Source organism: Elephantulus edwardii, unplaced genomic scaffold (assembly GCF_000299155.1).
Source record: "Elephantulus edwardii isolate Elephantulus edwardi_28Jun2011 unplaced genomic scaffold, EleEdw1.0 scaffold00109, whole genome shotgun sequence".
Taxonomy (NCBI): domain Eukaryota; kingdom Metazoa; phylum Chordata; class Mammalia; order Macroscelidea; family Macroscelididae; genus Elephantulus; species Elephantulus edwardii.
In genome coordinates this window covers 2120577-2147228 of record NW_006399859.1, presented here as the reverse complement: position 1 = coordinate 2147228, position 26652 = coordinate 2120577, and the positions used below count along the sequence as shown (strand labels likewise).

Sequence of the window (26652 nt, the reverse complement as noted above, 5' to 3'; positions counted from 1 at the left end):
TTAGCTGAAATACTTCAATTGGTATACCATCTATTCCTGGGGCCTTATTTTTTGCTATTTCCTTCAAAGCAGCTTCAATATCTTCCCTCATCACCATAGGCTCTTGCTCATATATTATTTCATTAAATTCTTCTGTATCTGCCAATTCCTTTTGATACAATGACTCAGTATATTCCTTCCATCTTCTTTTACTACTTCCTGAATCATTTAATATTCTGGCTAAAGCATCCTTGATTATAGCAACTCGAGGTTTGAATTTGTTCTTCAGTTCCTTGAGCTTAAGAAATGCTGAGCGAGTTCAGCTCTTCAATTTTCTGACTCGAGCTCCTTGCACATTTCATTGTAATGTTTTGCTTTGTCATTCTGAGCTGCCTTTAGGAATCTTTTGTTCAACTCTTTAGTATCTTGAATTCTTCCTTGTGCTTTGGCTTCTCTATGCTCCAGTGCAATCTTCAGAGTTTCCTCTGATATCCATTTTGGTCTTTTCTTCCTCTTCTGTCTTTGTAATGAACGATTGCACTCTTCCTGGATGATACCTTTGACATCCTCCCACAGCTCATCTGGTCTTCTCTCCTTAATGTCCAAGGCCTCAAACCTGTTCCTGAGATGATTCTGAAATTCAGGGGGGATGAAATCAAAGTCGTATTTTGGCTCCTGTGGATTTGGTTCAATTTTCCTCAGCTTCAGCTTTAACTTGCATATGAGTAGTCGGTGGTCTGTTCCACAATCAGCTCCTGGCCTAGTTTTCACAGCTAATATTGATGTTCTCCAGCGATTTTTTTTCCCCCACAGATGTAATCGATCTGATTCCTATGCATACCATCAGGTGAAGTCCCTGTGTATAACCTGCGTTTATGTTTCTTGTAAAACGTATTTGCAATTAATAAGTCATTGATTGTACAAAATTCAATCATTCCATCTCCAGCTTCATTTCTGTCACCAAGCCCATGTTTTCCAACTACTGATTCTTCTTCTCTGTTCCCGACTTTTGCGTTCCAGTCACCCATTATTATCAATGCATCTTGATTGCTTGTTCTATCTATCTCTGACTATAAGAGTTGGTAGAAATCATCTATTTCTTCTTCTTTGGCTGTATTTGTTAACAATCCAATATTTTCTGCATCTATCCTGGTGCTGCCAATTGGCCCAGTATTCAGAATCTTTGTCTTCTTAATGTTGAGCTTCAATTCATATTAAAGACCTTAGTCCTTGACTTTCTGCAGCAAGCACTTCAGGTCCTCCTCAGTTTCAGCAAACAAGATTGTGTCATCTGCGTAGTGTAGGTAGTTGTGAGCCTTCCTCCGATCCTGATACCACATTCTTCCTCATAAAGCCCAACCTCTTGAATGATCTGTTCTGTATAACAGAATAAAATTCTGTCTGATCCTGCATCACCATCACAATCTCTACTGTGCTTAAGTCCTTGGTTGAAGTCATTCTATCGATCCATTTCATTTAGGTTTTCTCTCTTTTTCTGGCCCTCCACTCTTCCAAGTGTGGTTCACAGTGACTCCCTATGACAGAGTGGAACTGTCCCATAGATTTCCTAGGCCTGAAGAGCGTATCGCCAGGACTTCTCTTCCATGAAGTCAGCAGAGAGTATGAGCCACCACTGTTTCAACTATTGACCTCACTCTTAACCATTGTGTCACCAAGAAGGATACAAATTAACATACAGAAAGAATATTGATATTTTTCCCTAAAATGTGTTTTATCGTGTGGTTACTGTTTTTTTCAGGTCTTCCTTCTCACTGTGAAATTAACATTTTTTTAGAAGATAAAAGAACAATAGAGGCAGTTGGGTTGGTAGTGTTTCCTTTTTTCTCTCTTATATAGGATTTTGATATTTATGCCATACAAAGTCTTCTTTGCAAGTTTTAAATAATTCTCTTTATTTCTTTCTAAGTAGTTCACTGACCCAGATGAGTGACAAGGGGTTGTGAAAACATTCCTCTCAAAATAGTATTTCCTAAAATTACATTCTTTTCTCTGAACTACAGTGTTCCCTGTAGCAAAGGGCAATGTTTCTGAGAGTGTAATCGCAAATTAACAGTGTCGTTATAACCTCGTGATTTGTTAGAACTGCAAATTTTCTACCCTACACTAAATAAACAAACAAAAAAACCCAAAAAACAAGAAACACCTCCAATCCACTCAGATCCCAGCTTTTAGTGACCTTGTGAGACAAAGTTAGAACTGTCCCATATAGTGTTTCCAACCTATTATTCTTTACAGAAGCAGATTGCTACATCTTGCTCTAAGGAGAGGCTACTGAATTTAGACCACTGACCTTTTATTTAACAGCTAAATGCCTTACCCAAAGCCTATAGTTTTGTTGTCATCATTATTGTTGTTGTTTTGTGCCATCGAGTCACCTATGACTCATAGCGACCCTATGTACAACAGCCCCAAACCCTGCTCTATCCCTTGCCAATCTTATTGTCTCCAACACACCTAACCCCATTATCCCAGTGATTGAATCAATCCATCTCATCGAAGATCTTCCTCTCCTGCACTGTCCCTCCACCCTCCCAAGCATGATGTCCCTCTCTAAGGATTGATCCTGCCTTTTAACATGTCCAAAGTATGTCAGAGGAAGGTTCAGAAACCTTGCCTCCAAAAAGCAGCCTGGCTTCACCCTCTGCAAGATGAACTTGTTTGTTCTCCTAGCAGTCCATGGTATATTCGATATTGTTCTCCAGCACCACAGCTCAAAAGCATCAACTGTCCTATCGTCCCTAGTTATTGTTTAGCTCTCTGATACATAACAAGTAATTGTAAGACCATGGCCTGTATCAGACACACCTTAGTCTCCAGACTGAAATCGCTGCTCTTCAGTACTTTGGAGAGGTCTCTGACAGCTGACTTTCCCAATGCAATTTGTCTTTTAATTTCCTGGATGCTGGTACCAAGAGTGTTGATTGTAGAGCCAAGCAAACTGAAGCTGTTAACAATCTCAAGCTATTCACTGTCTATCATGATGTGAGCTTCAAGCAATATTGAAGACTGCTGTCCTTGATCTTCTGCAGCAAGTGCTTCAGATTCTCCTCAGTTTCAGCAAGCAGGGTTGTGTCATCTGCATAACGCACATTGTTGATGAGTCTACCTCCAATCCTGCTGCCACACTTCACCTCATAGAGCCCAGCCTCCTGAATAATCGATTCCGTATGTAGATTGAAAAGATATGGAAATAAGGCACATCATTGATGCACACCCTTCCCAATTTCTCCTAGTCTACATATGCATTTTGTATAAGCACAATGAATTGTTCTTGAAATCCCATTCTTCTCAGAGTCAGCCACAGTTTGTTATGATCCACACAGATAAATTTCTTTGCATTTTCAATGAAGCACAGACAGACATTCCTCTGGTACTCTCTGCTTTCAGCCATCTGACATTAGCTATAATATCCCTAGTGCCATGACCTCTTCTAAATCTAGCCTACACTTCTGGCAGTTCTCTGCTGATGTGCTGTTACAGCTGTTTTTGGATGATCTTCAGCAGAATCTTGCTTGCATGTCATATCAATGATATTATTCGACAATTTCTACACTCTGTCAGATCAATTTTCTTTGGATCTCTTCCAGTCAGTTTGCCAGGTGGTTGTCCTCCAGATTTCTTGGCACAACTTGATGAGCACATCCAGGGCTGCATCTGTTTGTTGAAATATATCATTTGGTATGCCATCAATTCCTGGGACCTTGTTTTTTGCCAATTCTTTCAGAGCAGCTTGAACTTCTCCCTTCATCACCATAAGCTCTTGCTCATATACTGTTTCATGAAATTCTTCTGTGTCCATCAGCTCATTTTGGTACAATGACTCTGTATATTCTTTCCATCTTCTTTTAATGCTTCCTGGATTATTTCATATTCTTCCCAAAGCATCCTTAAGTATTGAAACTTGAGGTTTGAATTTGTTCTTCAGTTCCTTCAGTTTAAGAAATCCTGAGCGAGTTCACCCTTTTGATTTTCTGACTCTAGCTCCTTGCACATTTCATTATAATAGTTTACTTTGTCTTTCCAAGCTGCCCTCTGGAATCTCCTGTTCAACTCCTTAGTATCTTGATTTTTTCCCTTTTCTTTGGCTTCTCAACACTCCAGTACAGTATTTAAAGTTTCTTCTGACATCCATCTTGGTCTTTTCTTCCTCCTCTGTCTTTTTAAGGACTTTTTCATTCTTCTTGCATGATATTCTTGATATCCTCTCACAGCTCATCTGGTCTTCACTCATTACTATTCAAGGCCTCAAATGTGTTCCTGAGATGGTTTTGAAATTCATATGGGATAGACTCAAGGTCAAACATTGGTTCCTGTGGACTTGATTTAATTTTCCTCAGATTCAGCTTGAACTTTTATATGAGTAGTTGGTGGTCTGTCCCACAATCAACACCTCACCTAGGTTTTGATATTGAGTTTCTCCAATGATTCTTTCCACAGATGTAATTGATCTGAATCCTATGCATACCATCAATCAAAATCCACGTGAATAGCCTGCATTTATGTTTCTTATAAAACACATTTGCAATGAATATTTGCATTGATTATGCAAAATTCTGTTATTCGGTCTCCGGCTTCATTTCTGTCACCAAATCCATGTTTTCCAACTGCTGATCCCTTTTCTCTATTCCCAACTTTAGCATTCCAGTCACCCATTATTATTAATGCATCTTGATTGCATCTTCAATAAATCTCTGACTGCAAAAGTTGGTAGAAATTTTCTATTTCCCCCTCTTTGGCTCTTGTTTTTGGTGGACTTCCTTGTATGCATATGGATATTATCCTGTCACTCACAACACTGTATTTCAAGAGGGATCTAGAAATTACTTTTATAAATATGAAAGCAACCCCATTTTTCCTCACTTTTTCATCTCCAGCATAGTAAATCATATGATCCTCTGACTCAAAATATCCTATGCCAGTCTATCTCACTTTGCCAATACCTAGTATGTCAATATCTATGTGTTCCATTTTCTTCTTAATAATATCCAATTTTCCTACATTCATGGTTCTTACATTCCATGTTCCATTCACTAGTGTCTGCTTACAGCTGTTCCTTCTCCTATGTATTTCCATAGTTGAGAACTCAGACTCATTTGCCATATCTGCTAGTCTAAGTGTGTTCTCTTGTACATAGGGTTTTTGAAGGCCTTCTGTTTCAGAGGTGGATGGCCAATACTTTTCACTAATCTGTCTCCGGAGCAGAAGGATGGGCAGTCTCCTCTGGTGCAATTAACTGCTTCTGAAAACCCTCTGTAGGGTCAGCTATGGGTTGGTTCTGACTAGACAGTACACAGCAACACCACATTTTTATGTATGTGCCTCTTTGATGCAGAGAATCCATAATTTTCACTGAAATCTCTGAATCCTGACCTCTAAAAATCTAAGAGCTATTATTGTTTTGGGGATTTGTTTTTAAAGAGCTACTATAGAAATAGCAGACTCTAGGCTCAGTACTTCCAGCTACCAGTCCAATTTTACTTCTCACTAGTCTACCCATGCGGATTTACAATCTGTCTCAGGGGAAGAATCACCTGCTTCCCGTTCTCAGCTTCTGAATTCTCTTTAGTATTGAGTTCCATGTAGTTATCAAATTCTTGCCTCTTGTGGCTCTGTGTGAGCAATTGTTTCATTACAGGAACTCCTGGCTGGAATGTGTTAGAGTAAAAGATCATGTCTGAACAGCAATTCAGAGGCGGGGCATCTAAAATGTCTTTGGAATGAATATTGAATTGTTTGTTTCAGTCCCAGGTTACTCATGCTGCTGTGAAATATTTGCCTGTGGGTTTATGAGCAGGGAGTTTTAAACAGATGAATAAAAAATAAATGAAAGGCCATCAGCATAAAAATCAGCATTCACTTGACCCATGGACATTATTGAGAAAGTTAGTTCTGTGTTAATCCCTGTATCAAGTGCTGTACTTAGAAGGAGGGGTGGGTGATAAGACATATTCCTCTCAAGGCAGGAGAGAGTTAAGAGGAAGCAGGCATAGAGCTAGAGGAGAGGGACGCATAAGCAGGAAAAATAAGCAATCTGAAGATAAGGAGGGTAACTGTTTTGGTTATCTAGTGCTGCTATAACAGAGATAGGAAATTTTTCCTGTTTTTATTTAGGAAGCCAGAAGTCCAAATGGAAGGGGCCAGTTCTATGGGATGGCCTGGCTTCTCTCAGGCAGCTGTGGACAAAAGTCCTTGTTTCTTTCAGCCTGGTGTTCCTTGGAGGTGTTCGTGTGTCTTGGCCTTCCCTGCTATCAAGGAGCTGCTTTATGCAGGGGCCCAGGCCACCAAAGATACTCCTTCCTTGATGGCAGTGAGGTGTCCTCCTCACCCCTCAATTGGCTCAATTTCTAGGGAGATAAAAGCTATAACACACCACACTCTGAGGAAACTCCCATTGTATTGGATTAGTGATGAGACTAAGGGCTTTTGAATGACACATTAATTCTTTTACAACTATCTAGTTTATCAGATCATGGGGAATCAATATATATCTTCTACATTATATTATTATATGTACATATTTTTATTTTGGGAGTACACTGTTCAATTCATGATGATAATTTATCCTGGAAATATTTTTTTAAAAAAAGGATGAGAAGAAAAAGGAGAAGAAGGAGGAGAAGGAGGAGGAGCAGGAGGAGGAGGAGGAGGAGGAGGAGGAGAAGGAGAAGGAATTAACACCATAAAATCAAGTCTCGATTTATTTATAGCAGATACTTCCCTTTTTACATGATGGTCTAAAATTTTGTTCTTCCTCATGTCCTAACTCACCTTGGCCCCTGAACATCTCTTCGACATGGCTTCAATTAATAGAGTGATGAAGGGAGACAATAAATAATAACAGGTGTGTCGGGTCTTTGAATTCATGGCTACTATAAATGACTTAGAATTTCTATTGTGACCAGACTTTGGACCAACTCAAAATGTTTTGTTTTGGATTTGACTTCCCCCCACCCCCCATCCAAATTGTCAGAAGCATTTTTGCTAAATTGAATCATGTGGTAACCTCCTCTGTGCCTGGGATCTTTCCTTGGCTTAGAATAACGAAAATATTATTTCTCATCTGACAATTTGCTTGAGGAAATGATTTGTCAAAATAGAAAGTTAGTTAGGTTTTTACCTTGGCTGCATTCCCCTGGTGTATCTGCCGCCATGGATTACGTTGCCAAGGCTTTGGTTCAGACAGGGAAACGATGCTCCTATCTTTGGTGCTTGCTTGAAAATGCTCTTTAAGAGGAACCAGAGATGTTTGAATAAATAATGAATGTCCTGGACATCTGTTGAATTCTAAGAAATCCATTTGTGATATTGAGGCTTGGTTCTGTGCTTCGCTTCATCTCTGCCTTGTTTTCTGTCTGTCGCCAGTCATAGTTGAACACTAGAATTACAGGCTCATCACAGAGGGGAAAAGTAATCACAGAAGGCAAAGAAATGGAAAAAATCTGTAGTGTAATTTATAAAACTCACTTATTTTCCCAAAGAAAGAACTGAGATCTGAAAAGAACAAGAATTCTTTTGTTGTTAAACAGAGTTCAAGCAGATACAACTTATACATTTTTAATTTAGGTCAAATATACTGTTTTAAGGTTCTGTGAGAGATACGGAGATAAATAAGACCAGGATTTTACTATTTAAAATGGATAAGGAGCATAAATAACTAATCATAAAGGTTAACATAAAGAAGCAGAGGCAGCATAACATTACATAGGATTATAAAGCTCTTCAAATAAAAGCAAAGTTTTGTTAAGGAAATTAAACAAGAATAAGCCTTGGTGGCATAATCAGTAACATACAGGACTGCTAACTGAATGGTTAAGTATTCAAACCCATCAGTCACTCAGAAAGGTAAAAGTCTCCTCTCTTAAAGATTTGCAATGTTGAAAACTCCGGGGGCTTCCTATGAGTCAGAACCTATTCAACAGCAGTGAAGATTTGTTCTCAGTGATTATAAACAATACAATGTCTATTTCCCAGTGTTAGTCTTCTAGTAATCACTGAAAAATACCTGTTCCACTTCTTTACGATTATAGAAGGAAGCTCGAACACTCGCCTTTCTCCATAAACAGGTCTATAAAAACATAAATCTAAAGTTGTTCTCAGCAATATTGTCTACTTCTCTGGGCAATAAAATTCTCTTTAGATAGCAAATATTTCAATATTTATTGATTTTTATTATTCTGTCTACTGGTTAAAATGTTATTGACTTTAAGTAGCTCTAATCACTAGTTAAAGAGGCATGACTTGCTTGTGGCAGCATACCACAAGTAAACCAGTTTATTTATTATAGAGGGCTACTCTGCTTTTATTCTTCTCTTGTTTTCCTACCTGAAAGGGTTGTTTTCTCCATCTGTGGTAAAGTACCTAAGTTTGTACAGCCTATAAATACAAGAGTCAACAACCCAGAAAGGTCATGGAATACCAGGAAATCATATTATTTCAACATGATTTACTTAATATTAACATTCAATTTACAGATTAGTGTTCTGAGATTACATAAACATGTTAACATTTCTGTGTTTAGCTAGCTAATGTAGTGATCAAAGCCTTGTGAATTGATATGATAATTCAGATTTTAATGGGAATGCTCAAAAGAACAATAAAATGTGAGATGGCCACATAGTAAAATTGAGGACCGTTGGTGGCAGATCCTGAAGAGGTGAGGCAAGCAGAATTCATGAGACATGAAGCACCCAATAGAAGCAATAATATCAATAGTAACAGTAACGAATAGTTTTTTTGCAATTTCTAGATGACAAGCATTATGTTATATACTTACTCAAATTATCCTCTGGGTAGGGGTGTTTTTCACATGCTAGGAATAATCCTCAGTAAAGTAAAATGTGCAACCAACAAGTTGGAAGGAAAGGGTGGGAATCAGGTGAAATCACAAAAGTCTGTCTGGGATTTTCCCGTTTTTGTTACTGAAAGTCCCTGCCTCAAGGAACCGTTTAGTCCCAGGCGAACTGAGATGCCTGAAGACCCCAACTGGGAACTATAACTTCCAGATTCCAAAGCAAATGTTTTAATTGTTAAATTTTGCTAATTAAAAAGAAAAGGAAATAATAGAAGTAGAACTTCAGAAAATGAGAATAATTTTTTTAGTGGGACATTATGAGGTTTATACTGGTGTCATAGTGCTAAGAATCTGTGCTGTAATCCCGAAGACACGCGGTTATAATCCGCCAGCTGCTCTGTGGGAGAAGGATAAACCCTCTCCCCTAGTGCGATTAACTGCCTCTGAAAACTGTCTGGAGGGTCAGCAACGGCTCAGTTCAGGCTCTATGGCACACAACAACATGCATGTACAGGGATCTATGCTTGCCTGGTAGTAAGAAGCTGTATTACAATCCCGAAGACAGGCAGTTCAAATCCACCAGCGTGGGAAAAAGGATGAACAGGCACCTCCTGTGCAATTTACTGCCTCTGAAAACATGCTGAAAGGTCAGAGATGAGTAAATTCTGACTCAAGGCTACCAAACAACAACATATAAAAGCACATGGGGGATTCTTTATCCATTGTTTTGTCAACTCCTAGCACTTGGTAAGGGAGCTCTGGTGGTAAGAAGTTGCACTGCAATCACAAAGGCATTAGAGGTTAGAATCCACCAGCTGCTCCTGGGCAGAAGGATGGGCTGTCTGCTCTCATGTGATTTATTGCCTCTGATAAACCTGTTAGAGGGTCAGCTATGGGTCAGATGGGGCTCGATGGCGAACAACACCACACACTAGCACTGTTATGGTACTATAGATGCTTAATAAACATGCAGGGATTCAATTAGCTGATGATTCTCAGAGAATAGTCCAATGGTATTCCCCCAAAGGGAAGAATGAGTTTTGATACTGAGATGATCAACAACAGTATTTGTTGTATTTGTAAAGGGTGATGTTTGTGCAAACATGTGATCATTCAAGCTTGGAAGAAAGGGGCCTGTGGGAGCTTGTGAACCTTAAGGAGGGGAAGGAAGATGGGAAGGAAGCTTGCAAACCTTAGGTAGGGCTGGAGATGGCTACTAATTGTAATCCAGGAGAGAAGACTCCTGGGTCCAAGGAGTAGATTAGAAAATGGTGCTCTCAGAAAAAAGTATTTCCTTTCCTTTGTTTCAAGAGAGACTATGCTTAAATATTGGGCATAAATAAGTGAAACACGATAGGAAAAGAGCCCTGAAACAAAGTTAGAACATGCACTGGAGAGACACTAGAATGCCTTCCTAAGAGATACACAGCAGAATCTCAAATTGTGAAAGTCACAGTTCAGTTACTTCTTTGTATTGACCCTTTCTGCCTGGAGACCTCATGTTCCTTTAAGGTGAGATGTATTTGAATCCCTCTCCACACTGGGGGACTTATCATGTGTCCAGGGGGTTGGCTCCATTATTGATTGTCTCTGCTCTTGAGGGAACAAGGTAGGTTTACTCTGACCTAAGTATTGTCCAAGTCACTGAAGTGTAGCCCGAGTTGCTGCTGTAAGGTAGGAGGTTCATTCTGACATAAGTATTGTCCAGGTCATTGAAGTGTAGCCCAAGTTGCTGATGTGTGCTGTTGAGCCTGAACCAACTTATAGATGACCCTCCAGAAGGTTTTCAGAGACTGTAAGCAGCACAGGAGGAGATTATCATCTTTCTCTGGTAGAGCTGCTGGTGGATTCCAGCCACCTTGAGGAGCACATCTCCATACCCCCCAGGCCACCAGAACTCTTTAAACTAAGTATAGTCCAAGTCAGTTTGAGTAATTGAAATGTAGTCTGACATGCACACAACAGAATATGATCATCACATCTCTTATTCTAGACCTGAAGCCTTCTATGCAGCTTCAAATTGTGTTAGCCTTTTATTTTCTCTATTAGTTTTCTCCACTCATTGTGTTGATGTGCCATCTATCATCTTCCCCCCACCCTCACCCCCCACCCCCGCCTAGTTTTCTCTCAGAATTGCTCAGGCTGTGGGAGAGGCATCTGTGCCCTATCTTGTCTATCATTAATAAATCCTCAAGCTAGGTTCTCATTTTGGAGCTACTAATGGTTGGTAATGATTTCCAAGTCAGAACACACACAGCTGGATTTAAACCCCAGGTTAAATTTTATTTTTCTGCCACATTACCTGGATTCAGTTTGGAAAATAAGAGTATATGTGCTGTGAAAGTTATTCAAGAAAGAGAACTGGAGAGTGATCAAAAGTTCTTTCCTTTGACCTAACTACTTCCAAACTACTGGGAAAAAAATATCTCCCTTGGTCTGTGAAATCAACTTGCAGAAGTCACAGCTTCAGAGGCTGGTACCAGAACTGCTGTGAGGCTATTTAAACTTCTGCAGAGCCATTTTTCTTGGGCAATAGGAAAATTGTTTGGGGCTTTGTTGGGATTGGTTTGATTACTGGTGATATAAACATCTCAGAATTATATTTTCTTACATGCTCAAGTAACCTAAGAACCTTAAATCAAAGAAAGCAGATAGACAGGCACAAACTTAAAAATAAATAAATAAAACAAAACCAAAATTGAGCACAATAATAAGAGCTTTCAGACATTTTGGAAATGTCAATACCAAGAAATAAGTTCTAATGCAAGTTTAGCTGTGAAATTTCATTGAAAATATTCTCATCCAAGCATGGAGCATTCAAATACTGAATATATAAGAAGAAGCAAAGGAAATCACAGAGACCCATTATGTATAGTAATAAAAAAACCCACAAAAGTGCAGCCTAATGATTACAGATTTGAGTACAGAATTCTTTGCCTGATTTTTGTTTCATTGCCTCTTTGTCATCGGAGGCCCGTCTGATGATTTTGGTAAATCTCATGGGTGAATGTCTTTGTGTTTGTTCAGGAGAGAACAACAGTTGCAATAATATGTAAATAGGGTCTCTCTTCCCTTTGGATGCCTTGGGATATGTATAATAGATTAAGTTGGCTTTGTGCAGAGCAAACAGGTCTGTATTACCAAGAATATGAATAATGTCAGCTTCCATAATTGCTAACATCTGGCTTTCCATAAATCTGTTAAATTGCATGGAAGCAGAATTAGATTTTTATGTCATAAGTAAAGCAATTACATGGAACTCTGTAGGCAATATGGTCCTATATTCAACTGTGAAATCCTTTCATTCTGGAACTGTGGAGGCCAATCTTGGTTTGGCACAGTGTTTATTGCACACCCTAGGTGTGTATGTGTTTACACACAGATCTCTTAATTTCACGGAAAACAATGTCTTTGCCACTTTGTAAATGAGGAATAACTCAATATTTTTAAAAGGTATTTTAAGGATGGATAGTAGTTACCAATGGACAAATTATTTTAGATTCTTTTTCATTATTAAATTGTACATCTCTTTGAATCCATTGTTGAAATTCCATTTTTAGGCAGTTTCTGGAGTGAATTTCCCATGGATCTTCCTATACCCTTATTGCCAATCATTTGATATAGAATTGGGGAGGTAAGGAGGCATACACAGTATTGCCTCTGTATTTTGATGCCATTTTCTAGGTTGTTATACTTGCTATATTTTGAACCAGATTCAAAACTGTTTCAGATCAAATTCAGAAATAGAATATGTTCCCTGTTTTCTTGACGTTGAGACATAATCCGAATTGAAGGCTGTAGTCTTTGATCTTCTGCAGCAAGCACTTCAAGTCCTCATCACTCTCAATAAGCAAGGTTGTTTCATCTGCATAATACAGGTTGTTATTGAGTCTTCCTCTGATTCTGCTTCTCAAATGCTTTGTTCATCATACAGATTACGTAGATTTAGAGGAAAGATGTATCCCTGACACACATCATTATTATTTTAAACCATGCCATTCTCCCTTGCTCTCTTTCTACCACCGCTTCTTGTTATAAATTTCACATGGACACAATTAGGTGTTCCAGGGTACTAATTTTTCACAATGTTACCCATAATTTTTTGTGACCTATATAGTCAAATGCCTTTGAATTGTCAATAAAATATATATGCATCTTTTTTGTATTTTCTTCTTTCTGTCAAGATCCATCTAACATTAACAATGGTGCCGTGACCTCTTCTAAATTCCACTTTAATGTCTGGAAGTTTCTATAAATGTACTGCTCTAGCCATGTTTGAATAATCTTCAGTAAGATTTTGCCTACATGTAATATTAATTATATTGTTTGATAATTACCACTTTCTGTTGTATCACCTTTTGGGGGGGGATGGGAATAAATATGTATTTCTCCCAGTCAATTGGAAAGGTAGATGTCTTTAAGATTTCTTGGCACAGACTGGTGAGCACATCCAGGGCTGCATCTGTTTGTGGGAATATGTCAATGGTATTCCATCAATTCCGGGAGCCTTCTTTTTTTGCCAATTCTTTCAGTGCAGCTAACCTTCTTTATTACTATTGGGTTTTGATCCTATGCTATTTTTTGAAATGGCTCTGTGTCAGCTATTTCTTTTTGGTATAGTGACTTTGCATATCCCTTTCATATTTTTTTTTATGCTTCCAGGATCACACAAGGTTTGTCCATAGAAACCTTCAGTAACTTGAACTTGTTCTTCAGTTCTTTCGGCTTGAGAAATGTCAAGCAATTTCTTCCCTTTGATTTCTGGACTCCAGCTCCTTGTACAGTTCAAGTTTACAGTTGGATGTCCAATCATTCATTGTTGCACCTTTTCATTCCTCTCTCTTTTCTTTCCCTTTCTCAGTCCAATTTGCAATGCACTTTTTATTCTGGATTATTGCCACATACATAATGCCCACTTATATATTCCTTTTAAACAATTTTTTTCCCTCATCTGTTCCAAAAGTGAACACAGTTAAATACCTTTCTTCATCTTTTTGAGCTACTCTTTTTAAAATCTTCTATTAAACCCTTTTACTTCTTTACTTTTTCCTTTGTTTTGGCTTCTTAAATAGTTAAAACCCCAAAGAGTCAGTAACAACAACAATAAAAAAATACCAACCACAAAAAAAATAAAACCCACAAACTGTTAGAGTTAATAGGCCAATTTGGTAGAGTGGCAGGATATAAGATCAACATCCAAAAAATCAATAGGATTCCTCTGTGGTAACAAAGAGAACTCAGAGAAGGAAATCAAGAAAGCAATACCATTTACAATAGCCAACAACAAATTGAGATGCTTGGGAGTGAACCTAACTAGAGATACAAAAGATCTACACAGAGAAAACTACAGAGCATTTCTGCAAGATAAATAAAAGACCTAAAGAAATGGGAAAATGTGCCCTGTTCATGGATAGGAAGACTCAATATTATGAAAATGGCAATCCTACCAAAAGCAATCTACATGCAATTCTAATCCAGATACGAAATTCATTTTTCAAGGAGATTACAGCATTATTCACCATTGCAAGAACATGTAAACAGCCCAAATGCCCAACTACAAACGAATGGATTGAGAAATTATGTGCACTCACACAATGGAATACTATGCAGCACGCAGGAGCACTGGTTTTATAAATTATTACCTAAATTGGGAGGGACTAGAGAGCATTATGCTGAGTGAACTACTCAGTCCCACAAGGATAAAAATTGTATAAAACCCTTATTGTGGAATGGGTGTAAGGATCCAAGAGGAGTGGTAAAGACTGGAAGCAGAGTAATGTGGGTGTGCAGGGGGAGGGCAAGATTAATCATGGGGTTGTACAATTTGATGAGTAGGGGGATGAGGGAAACTGAAATAATTTCTTCTTGAAAACAATGTTTTAGAATTTTGTAAATAAACTAATAGAATTTTCTTTTTAAAAAGAGATCATCTTAAAATGACTTTTCTTGAGTGAAAGAGCAGACTTTCCTTGAGTGCCTTCAGAACTTTGACCAATAGATAGAAGTTACTGCAAGTTGTATTTCATCTCAATTCAGTGATGGATGTGGCTGTTTTAATATGTAGTAGATTTCTCATTGTGAAAAGTCTCATACCAGATTTGGACATTGAGATGGCTAAAATTTTAGGTGTTGGCTTCTATGCTGATGTATTTATGTTTTCTTCAATACTTGGCTGCCAATGAAAACAGGATGGTGTATGTTAATCTTTCGTTGACATCCATGCTATTATTTGTGGTAGAGTTGAGAAATTGTCTTATGTGAGCAAAAATGATATTTGTCAACAGGGTGGTAAGGCATTGAGTAAGCAAAGTCACAAGTAAAACTATTGCCCTACTCTCCCTGTGTTGCACAGCTCTGGTGGCCTAGTGGTAAGGAGTTACACTGCCAACTTCTTAGGTTAGTCCCAAAGGTGATTATCTAATTGCTTTATTTGTATCCTTATTATTGCCCACATGTTTCTACTTGATAATTACTCATTCTATCTACACCTGTTCTAAAAGACTTAGATCTCCACAGGACATATCCAGATCGTTAATAAATTAATAAAACTTATTGCTTCTAGATGAAGTAGTTTTCGAGAATATACTAAAACAAATACATAATTGCTACTGGAGAGTTTAACAGTTAGTGTCAGGCAGTTTGGGGTCTTAGTCCTGGATATACTCTTTACTAATTGTATAACAAATGTTCCTTAACTCAAGGAACCTCAGCCTCGTTATTTGTTATTTGCAAAATAATCCTAAGGTCAAATCTTCCCACAAAGACGAGCAGAGTCAATGAGCTAATGGAAGTGAATAGCTCGACATAGTACCTGCGTAAAATAAGGTTCAACAATGTTAGCTATCTTTACGGCAAATGGTTATTCTCTTCTGAGTTCCTCTGGCTAGTTTCTAAAGCTCTGTGAATCTTTTCTTCATTGCAGACATCGATGAGTGTGCCTTAAGGACTCACACCTGTTGGAATGATTCTGCATGCATCAACCTGGCAGGGGGCTTTGACTGCCTCTGTTCCTCTGGGCCTTCCTGTTCGGGGGACTGTCCTCATGAAGGAGGACTGAAGCATCATGGGCAGGTGTGGACACTGAAAGAAGACCGGTGTTCTGTTTGTTCCTGCAAGGTGAGATAAGAACCACTTGGTGCAGCAGGAATTTTTAACTATTCCCTGGCTCCCTCCTGGCTTCCCTTCCCCACTTCTCTCCCTGAGGCTGTTGACTCTTAGGTCTCTTCTAGTTCCTCAAAAATTTTCTGTTCTAACCCACGGTAGAGCTAATGATGATGTTGAGTGGCAGGCGAACATGCTTTGAATTAATAGTATTCTCAGTGGAAGGTAGGATGCAGAGTTGAGAAGAGAATGCTAAGCACAGGGGAAGCTGGGCAGAGAAGCCAGGGCTACTCCACCCACCAAGACCTTGCCATGCCTTTAAAGCTGATTGGGAGAAATCTTTAACAAACCCTTATCTCACACACAAGCTGCTTGATTAAAACTACATTTTACCTGAAATGATCACTTGAATGAAATTCCTTCCTTTCGGGGTAACACCATCCAAGAAAAAAAGCAAAGCTTGCACTCTTGCTTCCATTGGCCAGCAAAGTGGATTTCCATTCGGAACAAACAGGAATGTGCAGCCTCCTGGTAACTGATGTCATCTTTTTGTTCTCAGGGCGAGGCTATTTCTTACATTAAGATGTTTGGAAGGAAGTTTAATGCTTATGAAAATAAAATCCTGTCATGTTCTGGTTTTGTTTTATACTTTGCAAAATGGGCCTATTAAAGTGTTTGATTTCCTGGGACTTTATTTCTTCTTTTGTTGGTCTTCCCTATGTATTTCCCATTGCTGTTGTTTTACTGTAGTTCCTCTATTGGATTTCAATGCCTGTTAATCTTTGGCTTTATGGGCAAAGGAACTAAGAGAAATTACTTGTTTAGCAGTTTCTTAGAGAGCTGGGCCTCCTGATAAATTCCCAGAGTGCTCCCTAGGAACAGAGTGGAAGTGAGTCTTGAGAAATCATCGAACTCATCCACCTGCCTTTACATCTGCCACTCCTCAATAGCCCTAGGAATGCCTATTTAACATAATGCTTGTCTCCCTATGCGTAAGCAAATTCACACACCCTCACACTTAGGTTCTATCCCATTTACTAGGCACTTCCTTTGTGAAGTCATTTGCAACTTAGGATGACTTTACATATGCCAAACCAGGACTGTACTTTGTAGAGTGTTCAATGATTGATTTTTTTGTTCATTTTTATTTATTTTTGGTTTTTTAGTAGTAGCTCATCAACCCATTCTCAAGTCAGAACCAACCATAGCTAGGCCCCTCAGTGGGTTTTCAGAGGCAGTCAATTACATGCAATAAGATTGTCCATCTTTTCTCCCATGGAGCCTTTGGTGAAGTAAAACCATGTACCTCTGCTTTGGCAGTGCAATGCTTTACCACTAAGCTTCTGGAGCTCCCTGTACTACCCATGAACTCCTCTATTTTTCAGGTACTCTATAATTCACTAAACAGTATCTAGTTTCATCCCGATAGCTCCCCTGAAAGATAGGTCTTTTGCTTTCCAAAGGGATCATATAACTTGCCCTATCACAAGATCTAAATTGCTAAACTATGACTTAAACTTCACTTCCTTGCTCCTGAAGTTCATAGTTTCTCCATCTTGCCACAGTCTACAAATGATAGATGTTGACATATTTAAAGTCAGTCAAGCAATGATTCAATCCAACTTGATTCTCAACTCAGTAGTATGTGACTACTATCCCCATCTGGGATATGCCCATAATAAATATTTAAGTGATTGAATTCAATATTTAACTGTGTCCTTCAATCAAAGGACAAAACCATTTTATGAGAAAGGAGAACTCAGAGTGGATTAAAGTCATTGACTTAGAGATGGTCCTCATGAGAGAGGTTGAATAATTAGGTCTTCATCAGCCAGCAAAACAAGCATAACATCCTTTGCTAGTTATCTTCTAAAATACACTGTTTTACAGATTTTGGGGGATGGCCGTAGTCTGACCCTGGACCCTTTCTAGGGTCTAGATCCTTAGTCTGCAGTGTAAGCAGATGATGTCACCTGAGTTTGAATTATGTGAGAATGAATTTCCTTTACTGCTTTAAGATTTTTTTTTTCATTTACGCTAATGATAAAACATGGAACTTAATAATGATTAAAATTTCCCAGAGGTTTATTAATTAATTATGTTAATAATGCAAGCAACATAAATTAATATATTCTGATCTGACACCTATAGTACCTGCAAAGCTTTATAAGGCTCAAAATGCCAGAGATGAAGAACAATTCTTGTAATGTGATTTTGTTGATTTATTCATGCTCCTCCACACTGTTCCATCTTAATGGATAAAGTGCCAGCATATCTTTCTTGTTCTATATATTGGTTTTCCTAGGGAGACTACTATTTATTTATTGCCTGACTTTTAAAGAAAACAAAGCCCACCAACATCAAGAAAGTTTAGATTCACGGTATAACTGGTAGGTGCCGAGTTGACCAAGATTCCTAGCAATCCAATAAACAGCAGATCAGAAGCTTGTTCTTTCTTACCCCATACTCACAGTATCCCCATGCTCAAGGTCATTGTAACAGTCACTGTGGCAATCCACATTGAGGTTTATTCTGAACCTTTCCTGTATGATGTCCTTTTATGAGAACTGACTACTCCTGATAAAATGTCCAAAGTACAGAAGATGGAGTTTCCCTCTTCTGGCCTCTATAAAGAGCTTACTGGTTGTACTTCCTCCAGAACAGGTTTGTTTGTTCTTTTGATGAACCATGACATATTGAGTATTTTTCTCCAACATCACAATTCAAAGACTTTGATTCTTCTTTGTGCTTCCTTATTCATTGTTCAACTTTCAGATGGATAGGAAGTAAAGCAAAAAATAAAATAATAAAGTAAAATAATAAAATTAAAAATAAAATAAAATAAAATCCTATGGCTTCCATCAGACACACTGCAGTCTTTGTACTGACAAAGTTGTTTTTTAGCCCTTTGGAGAGATATTTTTTTTTAATTCATTTTAACTTTGTATTTTATACTAGTTTACTTATAAATTTCGTATACATTGTTTTCACACCAGATCTTTCCCATTTCCTTAACCCACCCCTCTCTCTGCCCATCAGATTGTGTGACCCTATGATTATGCCCCCTTCCATTCTCATCCCTGTACTCCCACCCTACCTCACTTAGTTCCTGATGCACATTTTACTAGTTATCTATTTCTACAATAGTTCTTATAGAGTATTTGTCCTTATAGGACTGAGTTAGATCACTTAGCATAATGTTCTCCAGTCCCTCCCAAGTTGGTAGTGATTTACAAAATCATTGCTCCTGCATGCTTCATAGTATTCCATGATATGAATGTATCATAATTTCTCAATCCATCTGATTGTGGCTGGATATTTTGTCTGTTTCCATGTTCTTGCGATGGTGAATAATGCTGCTATGAACATCGGTGTAGTCTCCATTTGTGCCTCAGTCCTCATTTTTCTTGTGATCTATTCTAAGTAGTGGAATAGCTGGGTCATGTGGAATTTCTATGTTCAGCTTTTTGAGGAAAGGCTGAACTACCTTTCAGAGTGGTTTTACTATTTTATAATCCCACCAATATTGTATAAGAGTTCCTGTCTCTCCACATCCTCTTCAACTTTTATTACTTGTTGTTTTGTTAAACTTTGCCATTGCTCCTGTGGTAAGATGGTATCTCATTGTGGTTTTGATTTGCATCTCTCTTATTGCCAGTGTTTCTGAGCATTTCTTCATGTGTCTGTTGGTTTAGAGAGGTTTTTGACAGCAGATTTCCCCAATTTACAAATATTTTGATTTTTTTTTTTTTACTAATGCTGCCATGAGTGTTGATTGTGGATCCAAGTAAAACAAAGTCACTGACAAATTTTTTTCTCCATCATGATGTTGTCTATTGGTCTAGTGGTGAGGATTTTTGTCTTCTTGGTATTGAGGAGTAGTCCGTATTGAGGACTGTTGTCTTTGATTTTCTGCAGTAAGTGTTTTAAGTCCTTTTCAGTTCCTCCAAGCAAGGTTGTGTTATCTGCATAATCCAGGTTGTTGACAAATCTTCCTCTAATTCTGATGCCATATTCTTCTTTATATAGTCCAGTTCTTGAATTATTTTCTCAGATTTATACAGATTTAATAGATATTCTGACACATGGTAACCTTCTATTAGGTTTCCAAGGCTGTAAATATTTATGGAAGCGAGCTCTGATAGTGAAGTGAATGAAAAGTCTTACTGCCATACCACAGGCAGACAATTCAAATCCACCAGCTCCTGCTTGGGAAGAATGTAGGCAATCATAACAACTTATGGCTCCCAATGAGAAACGTGGGAATCACAGAACACTTAATTATGCTCATGCAGAACCTAGACCTAGACCAAGAAGCTGTTGTGTGAACAAAGCAAGGAAACATTAAACGGTTTAAAATTCAGAAGTGTGTGTCAGGGTTGTATCCTCTTTCTATACCTATTTAATCTGTATGCTGAGCAAATTAACTAAGAAGCTGGTCTCTGAAGAATGTAACATCAGGATTAGAGGAAGACTCATCAATAACCTTCAGTATACACATGAAATTATCTTACTTAAAGTGAAGAGGACTTGAAGCACTTGCTGCAGAAGATCTAACACTGAAGATTTAAATATGGATTACATCTAAATGTCAAGAAAACAAAAATTGTCATCACTGAACTGATAGGCAACATCAAGATAGATGGACAAAAGATTGACAGTGTCAACAACTTCTTTTACTTGGATCTACAATTAGTACACTTGGTACCAGCAGTGAGGCAATCAGGAGACATATTGCACTAGGGAAGTCTACAGTCACAGACCTCTCCAAATTACTGAAGAGAAATGATTGTAGATTGATATCTAAGGTGTGTCAGATTCAGACCATGGTCTTTTCAATCACTTTCTATGTATCTGAGAGTAGGACAATGAATAAGGATGACAGAATTAACACCTTTGAACTGTGGTATTGGAGAAAAGTACTAAAGATCCTACGGACAGACAAAAGAACAAACAGATATATCTTAGAGAAAGTGAAACCAGAGTGCATCATGAGGCAAGGATGGCAAAGCTTCATCTCACATATTTTGGGCATGTTGCTAGGAGAGGCTATTCCTTGTAGAACGGCATCATACATGGAAAGGTGGTGGGTTAGTGAAAGAAAGGAAGACCCTGAATCAGGTGGTGACTGCAGCTATGGGCCAGAGTGCATCAGAGATTTTGAAGGAGGCACAGGCCAGGACAAGGTTCAGATCAGTTGTTTATAATGTCACAATGAGTCATACTTGAGTCAAGGACCCCTAATAACAACAACAATATTTATGGGAGGAGACCTTTCTCACTTAAAGCTGGAGACGGATTTGAACTACTGACTTTTCTGTTTACAGTCTCATACATTTTACACTACACCAGATTATTTTATATAGCATGCTCATAATATAAAATTAGCTTATTTGTGACATTCTTTGTTTCTGGTATTTGTATATGGAAGCATTTCGGTCTGATTTGGATAAGCAGTGCTATCAATCCTTAAGCATGCTAGTCATGATGTTAATGCAATCATCTTGGAGGCTGAGAAGTAAAATCACAGTTTGAGTATAAATTACTAGTTTTTTAATCTTTAATCTTTTATATGTCAATTTGGAAACTAAAATAAAACCACACAATAGCGGAAAACATGCAAAGCAGCACAAGATCAAGGTAGAGTATTAAGAAAAGCAGAGTCCAAGTTGATTTAAAAGGCACCTTTCCGTTAGAGACACAACAATACCAGGTTAGTTACTAGTGCTTCATATTGATTGTAAAAGAGACCTTGAAACATGCCCATGGCTGAATGAAGTTCAGTGATAAAGCCAAGCCAGCACAAATGCATTTGGTCTTTTGTTTATATACCATGTACTTTTTTTGTAAGTGGTAATACTTTTATGTATGGTTCAGTAATTTAGATTGCCAGGATGCTTGGAACCTATGTTTCTCCAGCATGATCAAGACCACATAAATTTCCAGAGGAAAATCGTTACCATCTTGTGTCTGGTCCTTAAATCTTGCATACAGCTCAGTTTCTTTTCAAAGCTGCCCACCTATATTTCTTTCATTCATAAATATGTCTGAAGCCTTGAAAGACCTCTTTATTTTCTGCTTGTATTACTTGAGAAAGTAGGGAGACCCACAAGTTGGGTAATATCGAGGAAATGCAGCATCTGAGTACAAGTCATCATGTTTATTCTGGAGATTATGGAATAAATAGGGAATTGGATACGCAAACAATTAACTATCTGCCATGACTTAGCAGAGTCATAAATAACTGAGAGGGTGAAAGATGCAGTAAGGAAAAGCTTTATGGGGGAAGTGACCTTTGAATGAGGTCTTGAAAGATGAATAAATTTAACCAAGTAGAGATGTGAGGAGAGTGAATTCCAAAGAGAATGAACAGTAATTTTTAAAAGTGCAGAGGCAAAATAATTTATTTTCATAGCAGAAATATAAAGTGAATGAGGGGAATGTTATTATTGCCATTAGGTATCATCGAGCTGGCTCCAACTCATAGCAACTCTGTGTGCCACACAATGAAACGACCTGATTCCCAGCCAGCCTCATAATTTCTGCTTAGCTTTCGCCTGTTGTTATAGTCACTGTGTTAGCCCATCTCCCTGAAGGTCTTCCTCTCCTTTGTTGAACCTCTGCTTTTTAAAACACAGTGATCTTCTGGGACTGTCCATCCCTCCTACACACTTATTGTTGCTGTGTGCTGTCAAGTCCAAACCAAGCCATAGCTGCAAATCACATAGGAGATGATGGCTGATCCTTCTCTCTCAAAGAAGTGGAGTGGATTTGAACTTGTGTCTTTGGGATTACAGTGTAGCTTCTTACCACAAGCTATCAAAGCTCTGAAGTATGTGAGATGAAGTTTCACTACTATTGCCTCCAAGGAGCAGCCTGACTGTACTTCTATTTTTTTTTCTTTCTGTTGTTGCACATTTCCTCCCCCTCCCCATTCCTTCTTTCCCCAGCCCACCCAGCAATCTAGGCCTTGTTCCAGATTATTGTCATACATATAATGCCTAATCATATATTCCTTTGTAAGAGTTCTTCCCCTCATCTCTTCTACTTCAGTGTTTATTATCTACCCACTGTTTTCCCATTCTCTGTCTACCCCACTGCCATCTGTCCTATTTTATAACATCAGTGTTATACAGTATTTGTCCTTTTGTAACTGAGATATTTTATTCAGCATAATGTCCTCCAGGCTGCCCCATGTTGTGTAATGCTTTATGATTTTGTTGTTTTTCAATGCTACATAATATTCTATTATTTGAATATTGGAAACGACAGGGGTTTGTTGTTTTTTTTTAATATATATACATTTGTTTGTTGTTGAGCATTTGAGTTGCTTCCATCTCTTTAGTGAATAATGAAGCAATGAACATGAGTGTGCATACATCTGTTTGAGTCATGGCTCTGGTTTCTTTAGGGTATATTCCCAGTAGTGGAATTGCTGGGTCAAATGCTATGTCCATTTCCAACTTTTTGAGAAATCACCAGTTGACCTTCCACAGTGGCTGTACCATTCATTTTACATTCCCACTAGCAGTGAATAAGAGTTCCAATTTCTCTATAACCTCACCAGCATTTGTTGTTTGTTATCCAGCTGAACTTTACTACTGCTACTGGGTTGAGATGATATTTCATAGTTGTTTTGATCTGAATCTCTCTGATAGCTAGGGATTTTGAACATTTCCATACTATAAATACACACACACACATATATATATATAATTTTTTATTTTAATTGCCATTTTAACAAAAGTTTACAGAAAAGTTAGATTTTCATTCATTCATTGTTGCACATTTTACCCCTCCCTTCCCCCTCCCCAAGATGACTTTTTTCCCCCACTAGTTTATTTACAAAATTCTCTCTTATCAGATATGTCATTGTCAAATATTTTTTCCCAGTCTGTGGTTTTTCTTCTTACCCTGTTGGAGCAGCTTTTTTGCATGGGTAAAGATATGGTTCTTTTTTCTTTCTTTTTTTAATTTATTTTTTTATTTTTTTAAATTTATTATTAATTTCAATGATAATTTACAGAGACTTTGGGTTTCTATTCATTAATTGTTGCATTTTTCTCCCCTCCCAACTCTCCCCTGTAGTACAGTACCCTCTTGGAAAAGTAAAAGAAAAATTATTTCATTGTTTTACAAATCCTCCTCAAGGTCCACTCCACTATGCAGCCTTCGCTCTGGACTCCTATCATGACAAAAATACCTAATCATATATCCCTTTTAAACAGTTTTCTCCCTTATCTGTTTCAATGCAGTATACATTATTGAACCCATCTCACTCAGTCTCCCCTCAACCCCTATGTCAGTCCTGTTTACAACAGTGGCACCATGCAGTATTTGTCCTTTTATGACTGAGATACTTCACTTAGCATAATGTCTTCCAGGGTCACCCATTTTGAATAATATTGTATGAGTCCCTTGTTTTTCAAGCAGCGTAATATTCCATTATGTGAATATACCACATATTCTCTATCCATTCATTTGTTTATGGGCACTTAGTTTGTTTCCAACTGCTTGCTATTATGAACAAAGCCACAATAAGCACGGGTGTGCATATATCTGCTTGGATGTCAGTTATAGTCTCTTTGGGGTATATTCCCAGTAGTGGAATTGCTGGGCCAAACGGTATCTCTATTTGCAACTTTTTGAGAAAGCGCCATAGCGCCTTCCACAGTGGTTGCACCATTTTACACTCCCACCAACAGTGAATAAGGGTTCCAGTTTCTCCACAACCTCACCAGCATTTGTTGCTGCTTGTTCTGTTAAATTTTGCTATTCTGACTGGAGTGAGATGATACCTCATAGTGTTTTAATTTGCATCTCTCTTATATCTAGGGATTTTGAACATTTCTTCAGGTGCTTGTTAGCCATCTGAATATCTTCTTCGGTGAAGTGTCTGTTCATATCCTCTGCCCATTTTTCTATTGGATTATTTACCTTTATCTTGTTGTGGTGAGGTATGATTCTTAGAAGAACCCATTCTTCTATTTTCCCCCCTCTTAATTGTATGTTTTTTCATTATGCTTAGAAGAGTGTTCATATTATGGAATAGGGCATCTGGAATTGTTCCTAGCTTTTCTCTGATGATATTTATAATCTCTGGTTTTACTTCTAAGTCCTTGATCTACCTTAAGTTGGGTTTTGTGTGTGATGTGAAGTGTGGATCTTGTATTTTCTGTAGATACTTTGCCAACACTGTTTGTTTAAAAGGCTGTCACTTCCCCACTTAACTGGTTGCATCTACTTTTCAAAGATCAGTTGACCATAGTATAGATGGGCTGATTTCTGTATTCTCAGTTCTATTCCATTGATCTATGTGTCTGACACTCTGCCAGTACCATGCTATCTTCACCACCATGAACGTATATGGATTTGAGATCAGGAAGTATTATGCCTCTTACTTTGTTTCTCCTTTTTTCAATGGTTTTTTGCTTATTCAGTGTCTTTTTTTACTGCAGATAAAATTGGAAATTACCTTTTCCAGCTCATTGATGGCTGTTCTTCTTCCAAGAGAGATATGGTTGGTCTTTGACCCTCCACAGAATATTCAGTATTCTTTGTTAATACCACTGTCCATGGGAAGAGTCTTCGTCAATCTTCTTAATTAATTGTCCAACATTTACACGGATGTGACACAATTGAAAATACTATTGTAAGAGTATTAACTAGAAGAATTGTGTGGGAAGTTCATGGGTAGTGGGAAGTCTAAGGTAAAAACTAGGACTGGAGCTATGTATGACATAAATTAAGCTTAATGCATTAGGCATCCAGGATGATTAAAAATTCTTAAGTTTGGCATTGACATGATCCAATAAAAGTATGATTGATAGTACAATAGCTGGTCTGAGAAGAGCAAGCTGAATAAATGGAAACCCCCTGAGACTTCTGTGGCTGACATAGAAAGATTATAAGAAACAAAATGTCATCAAAGATACAATGATGATGAAGGAGGAAGTGCAGGCTTCTCTGAAGAACTTGGCAAAAATAAGTCCCATGGAATACTAATTGACATATTTCAACAAACAGATGCTGCCCTGGACGTGCTTACCAGGTTAAGCCAAGAAATCTGGAGAACACTACCTGGCCATTTGACTGGAAAATATCCATGTTTATTCACATTCCAAAAAACTGTGACCCAACAGAGTGTGGAAATTATCAAACAATATCACATGCAAGCAAAATTCTGATGAAGATTATCCAAAAATGACTGGAACAGTACATCGACAGAGAACTATCTGAAATATAAGCTGGATTTATAAAAGGTCATAACACTGGAGACATTATCGGCAATGACAAATGGATCTTGGCAGAAAGCAAAGAGCACCAGAAAATGTCCATCTGTGTTTCATTGATTATGCAAAGTCATTTGACTATGTAGATCACAACAAATTGTGACTAATTTTGTGGAGTAGGAGTATGAGAATCCCAGAACACTTGATTGTGCTCATGCAAAACCTATACTCGGATCAGGAGATAGTCATCAGAACAGAGCAAGGACAGACTGCATAGTTCAAAATCAGGGAAGGAGTACATCAGGGATGCATCCTGTCCCTATACATTTTCCACTCTATATGCAGCATGCACAGGTCCTTCAGGAGGCTGGGGAGGAGTGTAGTGTCAGGATTGGAGGAAGACTCATCAACAACCTATGTGAGGCAGAAGACACAACCTTGCTTGCTGAAACTGAGGAGGACCTGAAGTGCTTGCTGCAGAAGATTAAGGACTGTAGTCTTCAATATGGATTGAAGTTCAACATCAAG

The 26652-nt window shown here is 38.1% G+C and overlaps 1 protein-coding gene across 2 annotated transcripts in view; it reads left to right on the top strand.

The window, feature by feature from the left end:
- Positions 1–26652, top strand: part of NELL1 (NEL-like 1 (chicken)) — a 1108018-nt gene that overhangs the window by 1071270 nt on the left and 10096 nt on the right. For both annotated transcript variants that reach the window (XM_006892008.1, XM_006892009.1), the window contains one exon: positions 15714–15907. In XM_006892008.1, the coding sequence (XP_006892070.1) occupies positions 15714–15907 (194 nt within the window). The remainder of the gene's footprint in view (positions 1–15713; positions 15908–26652) is intronic.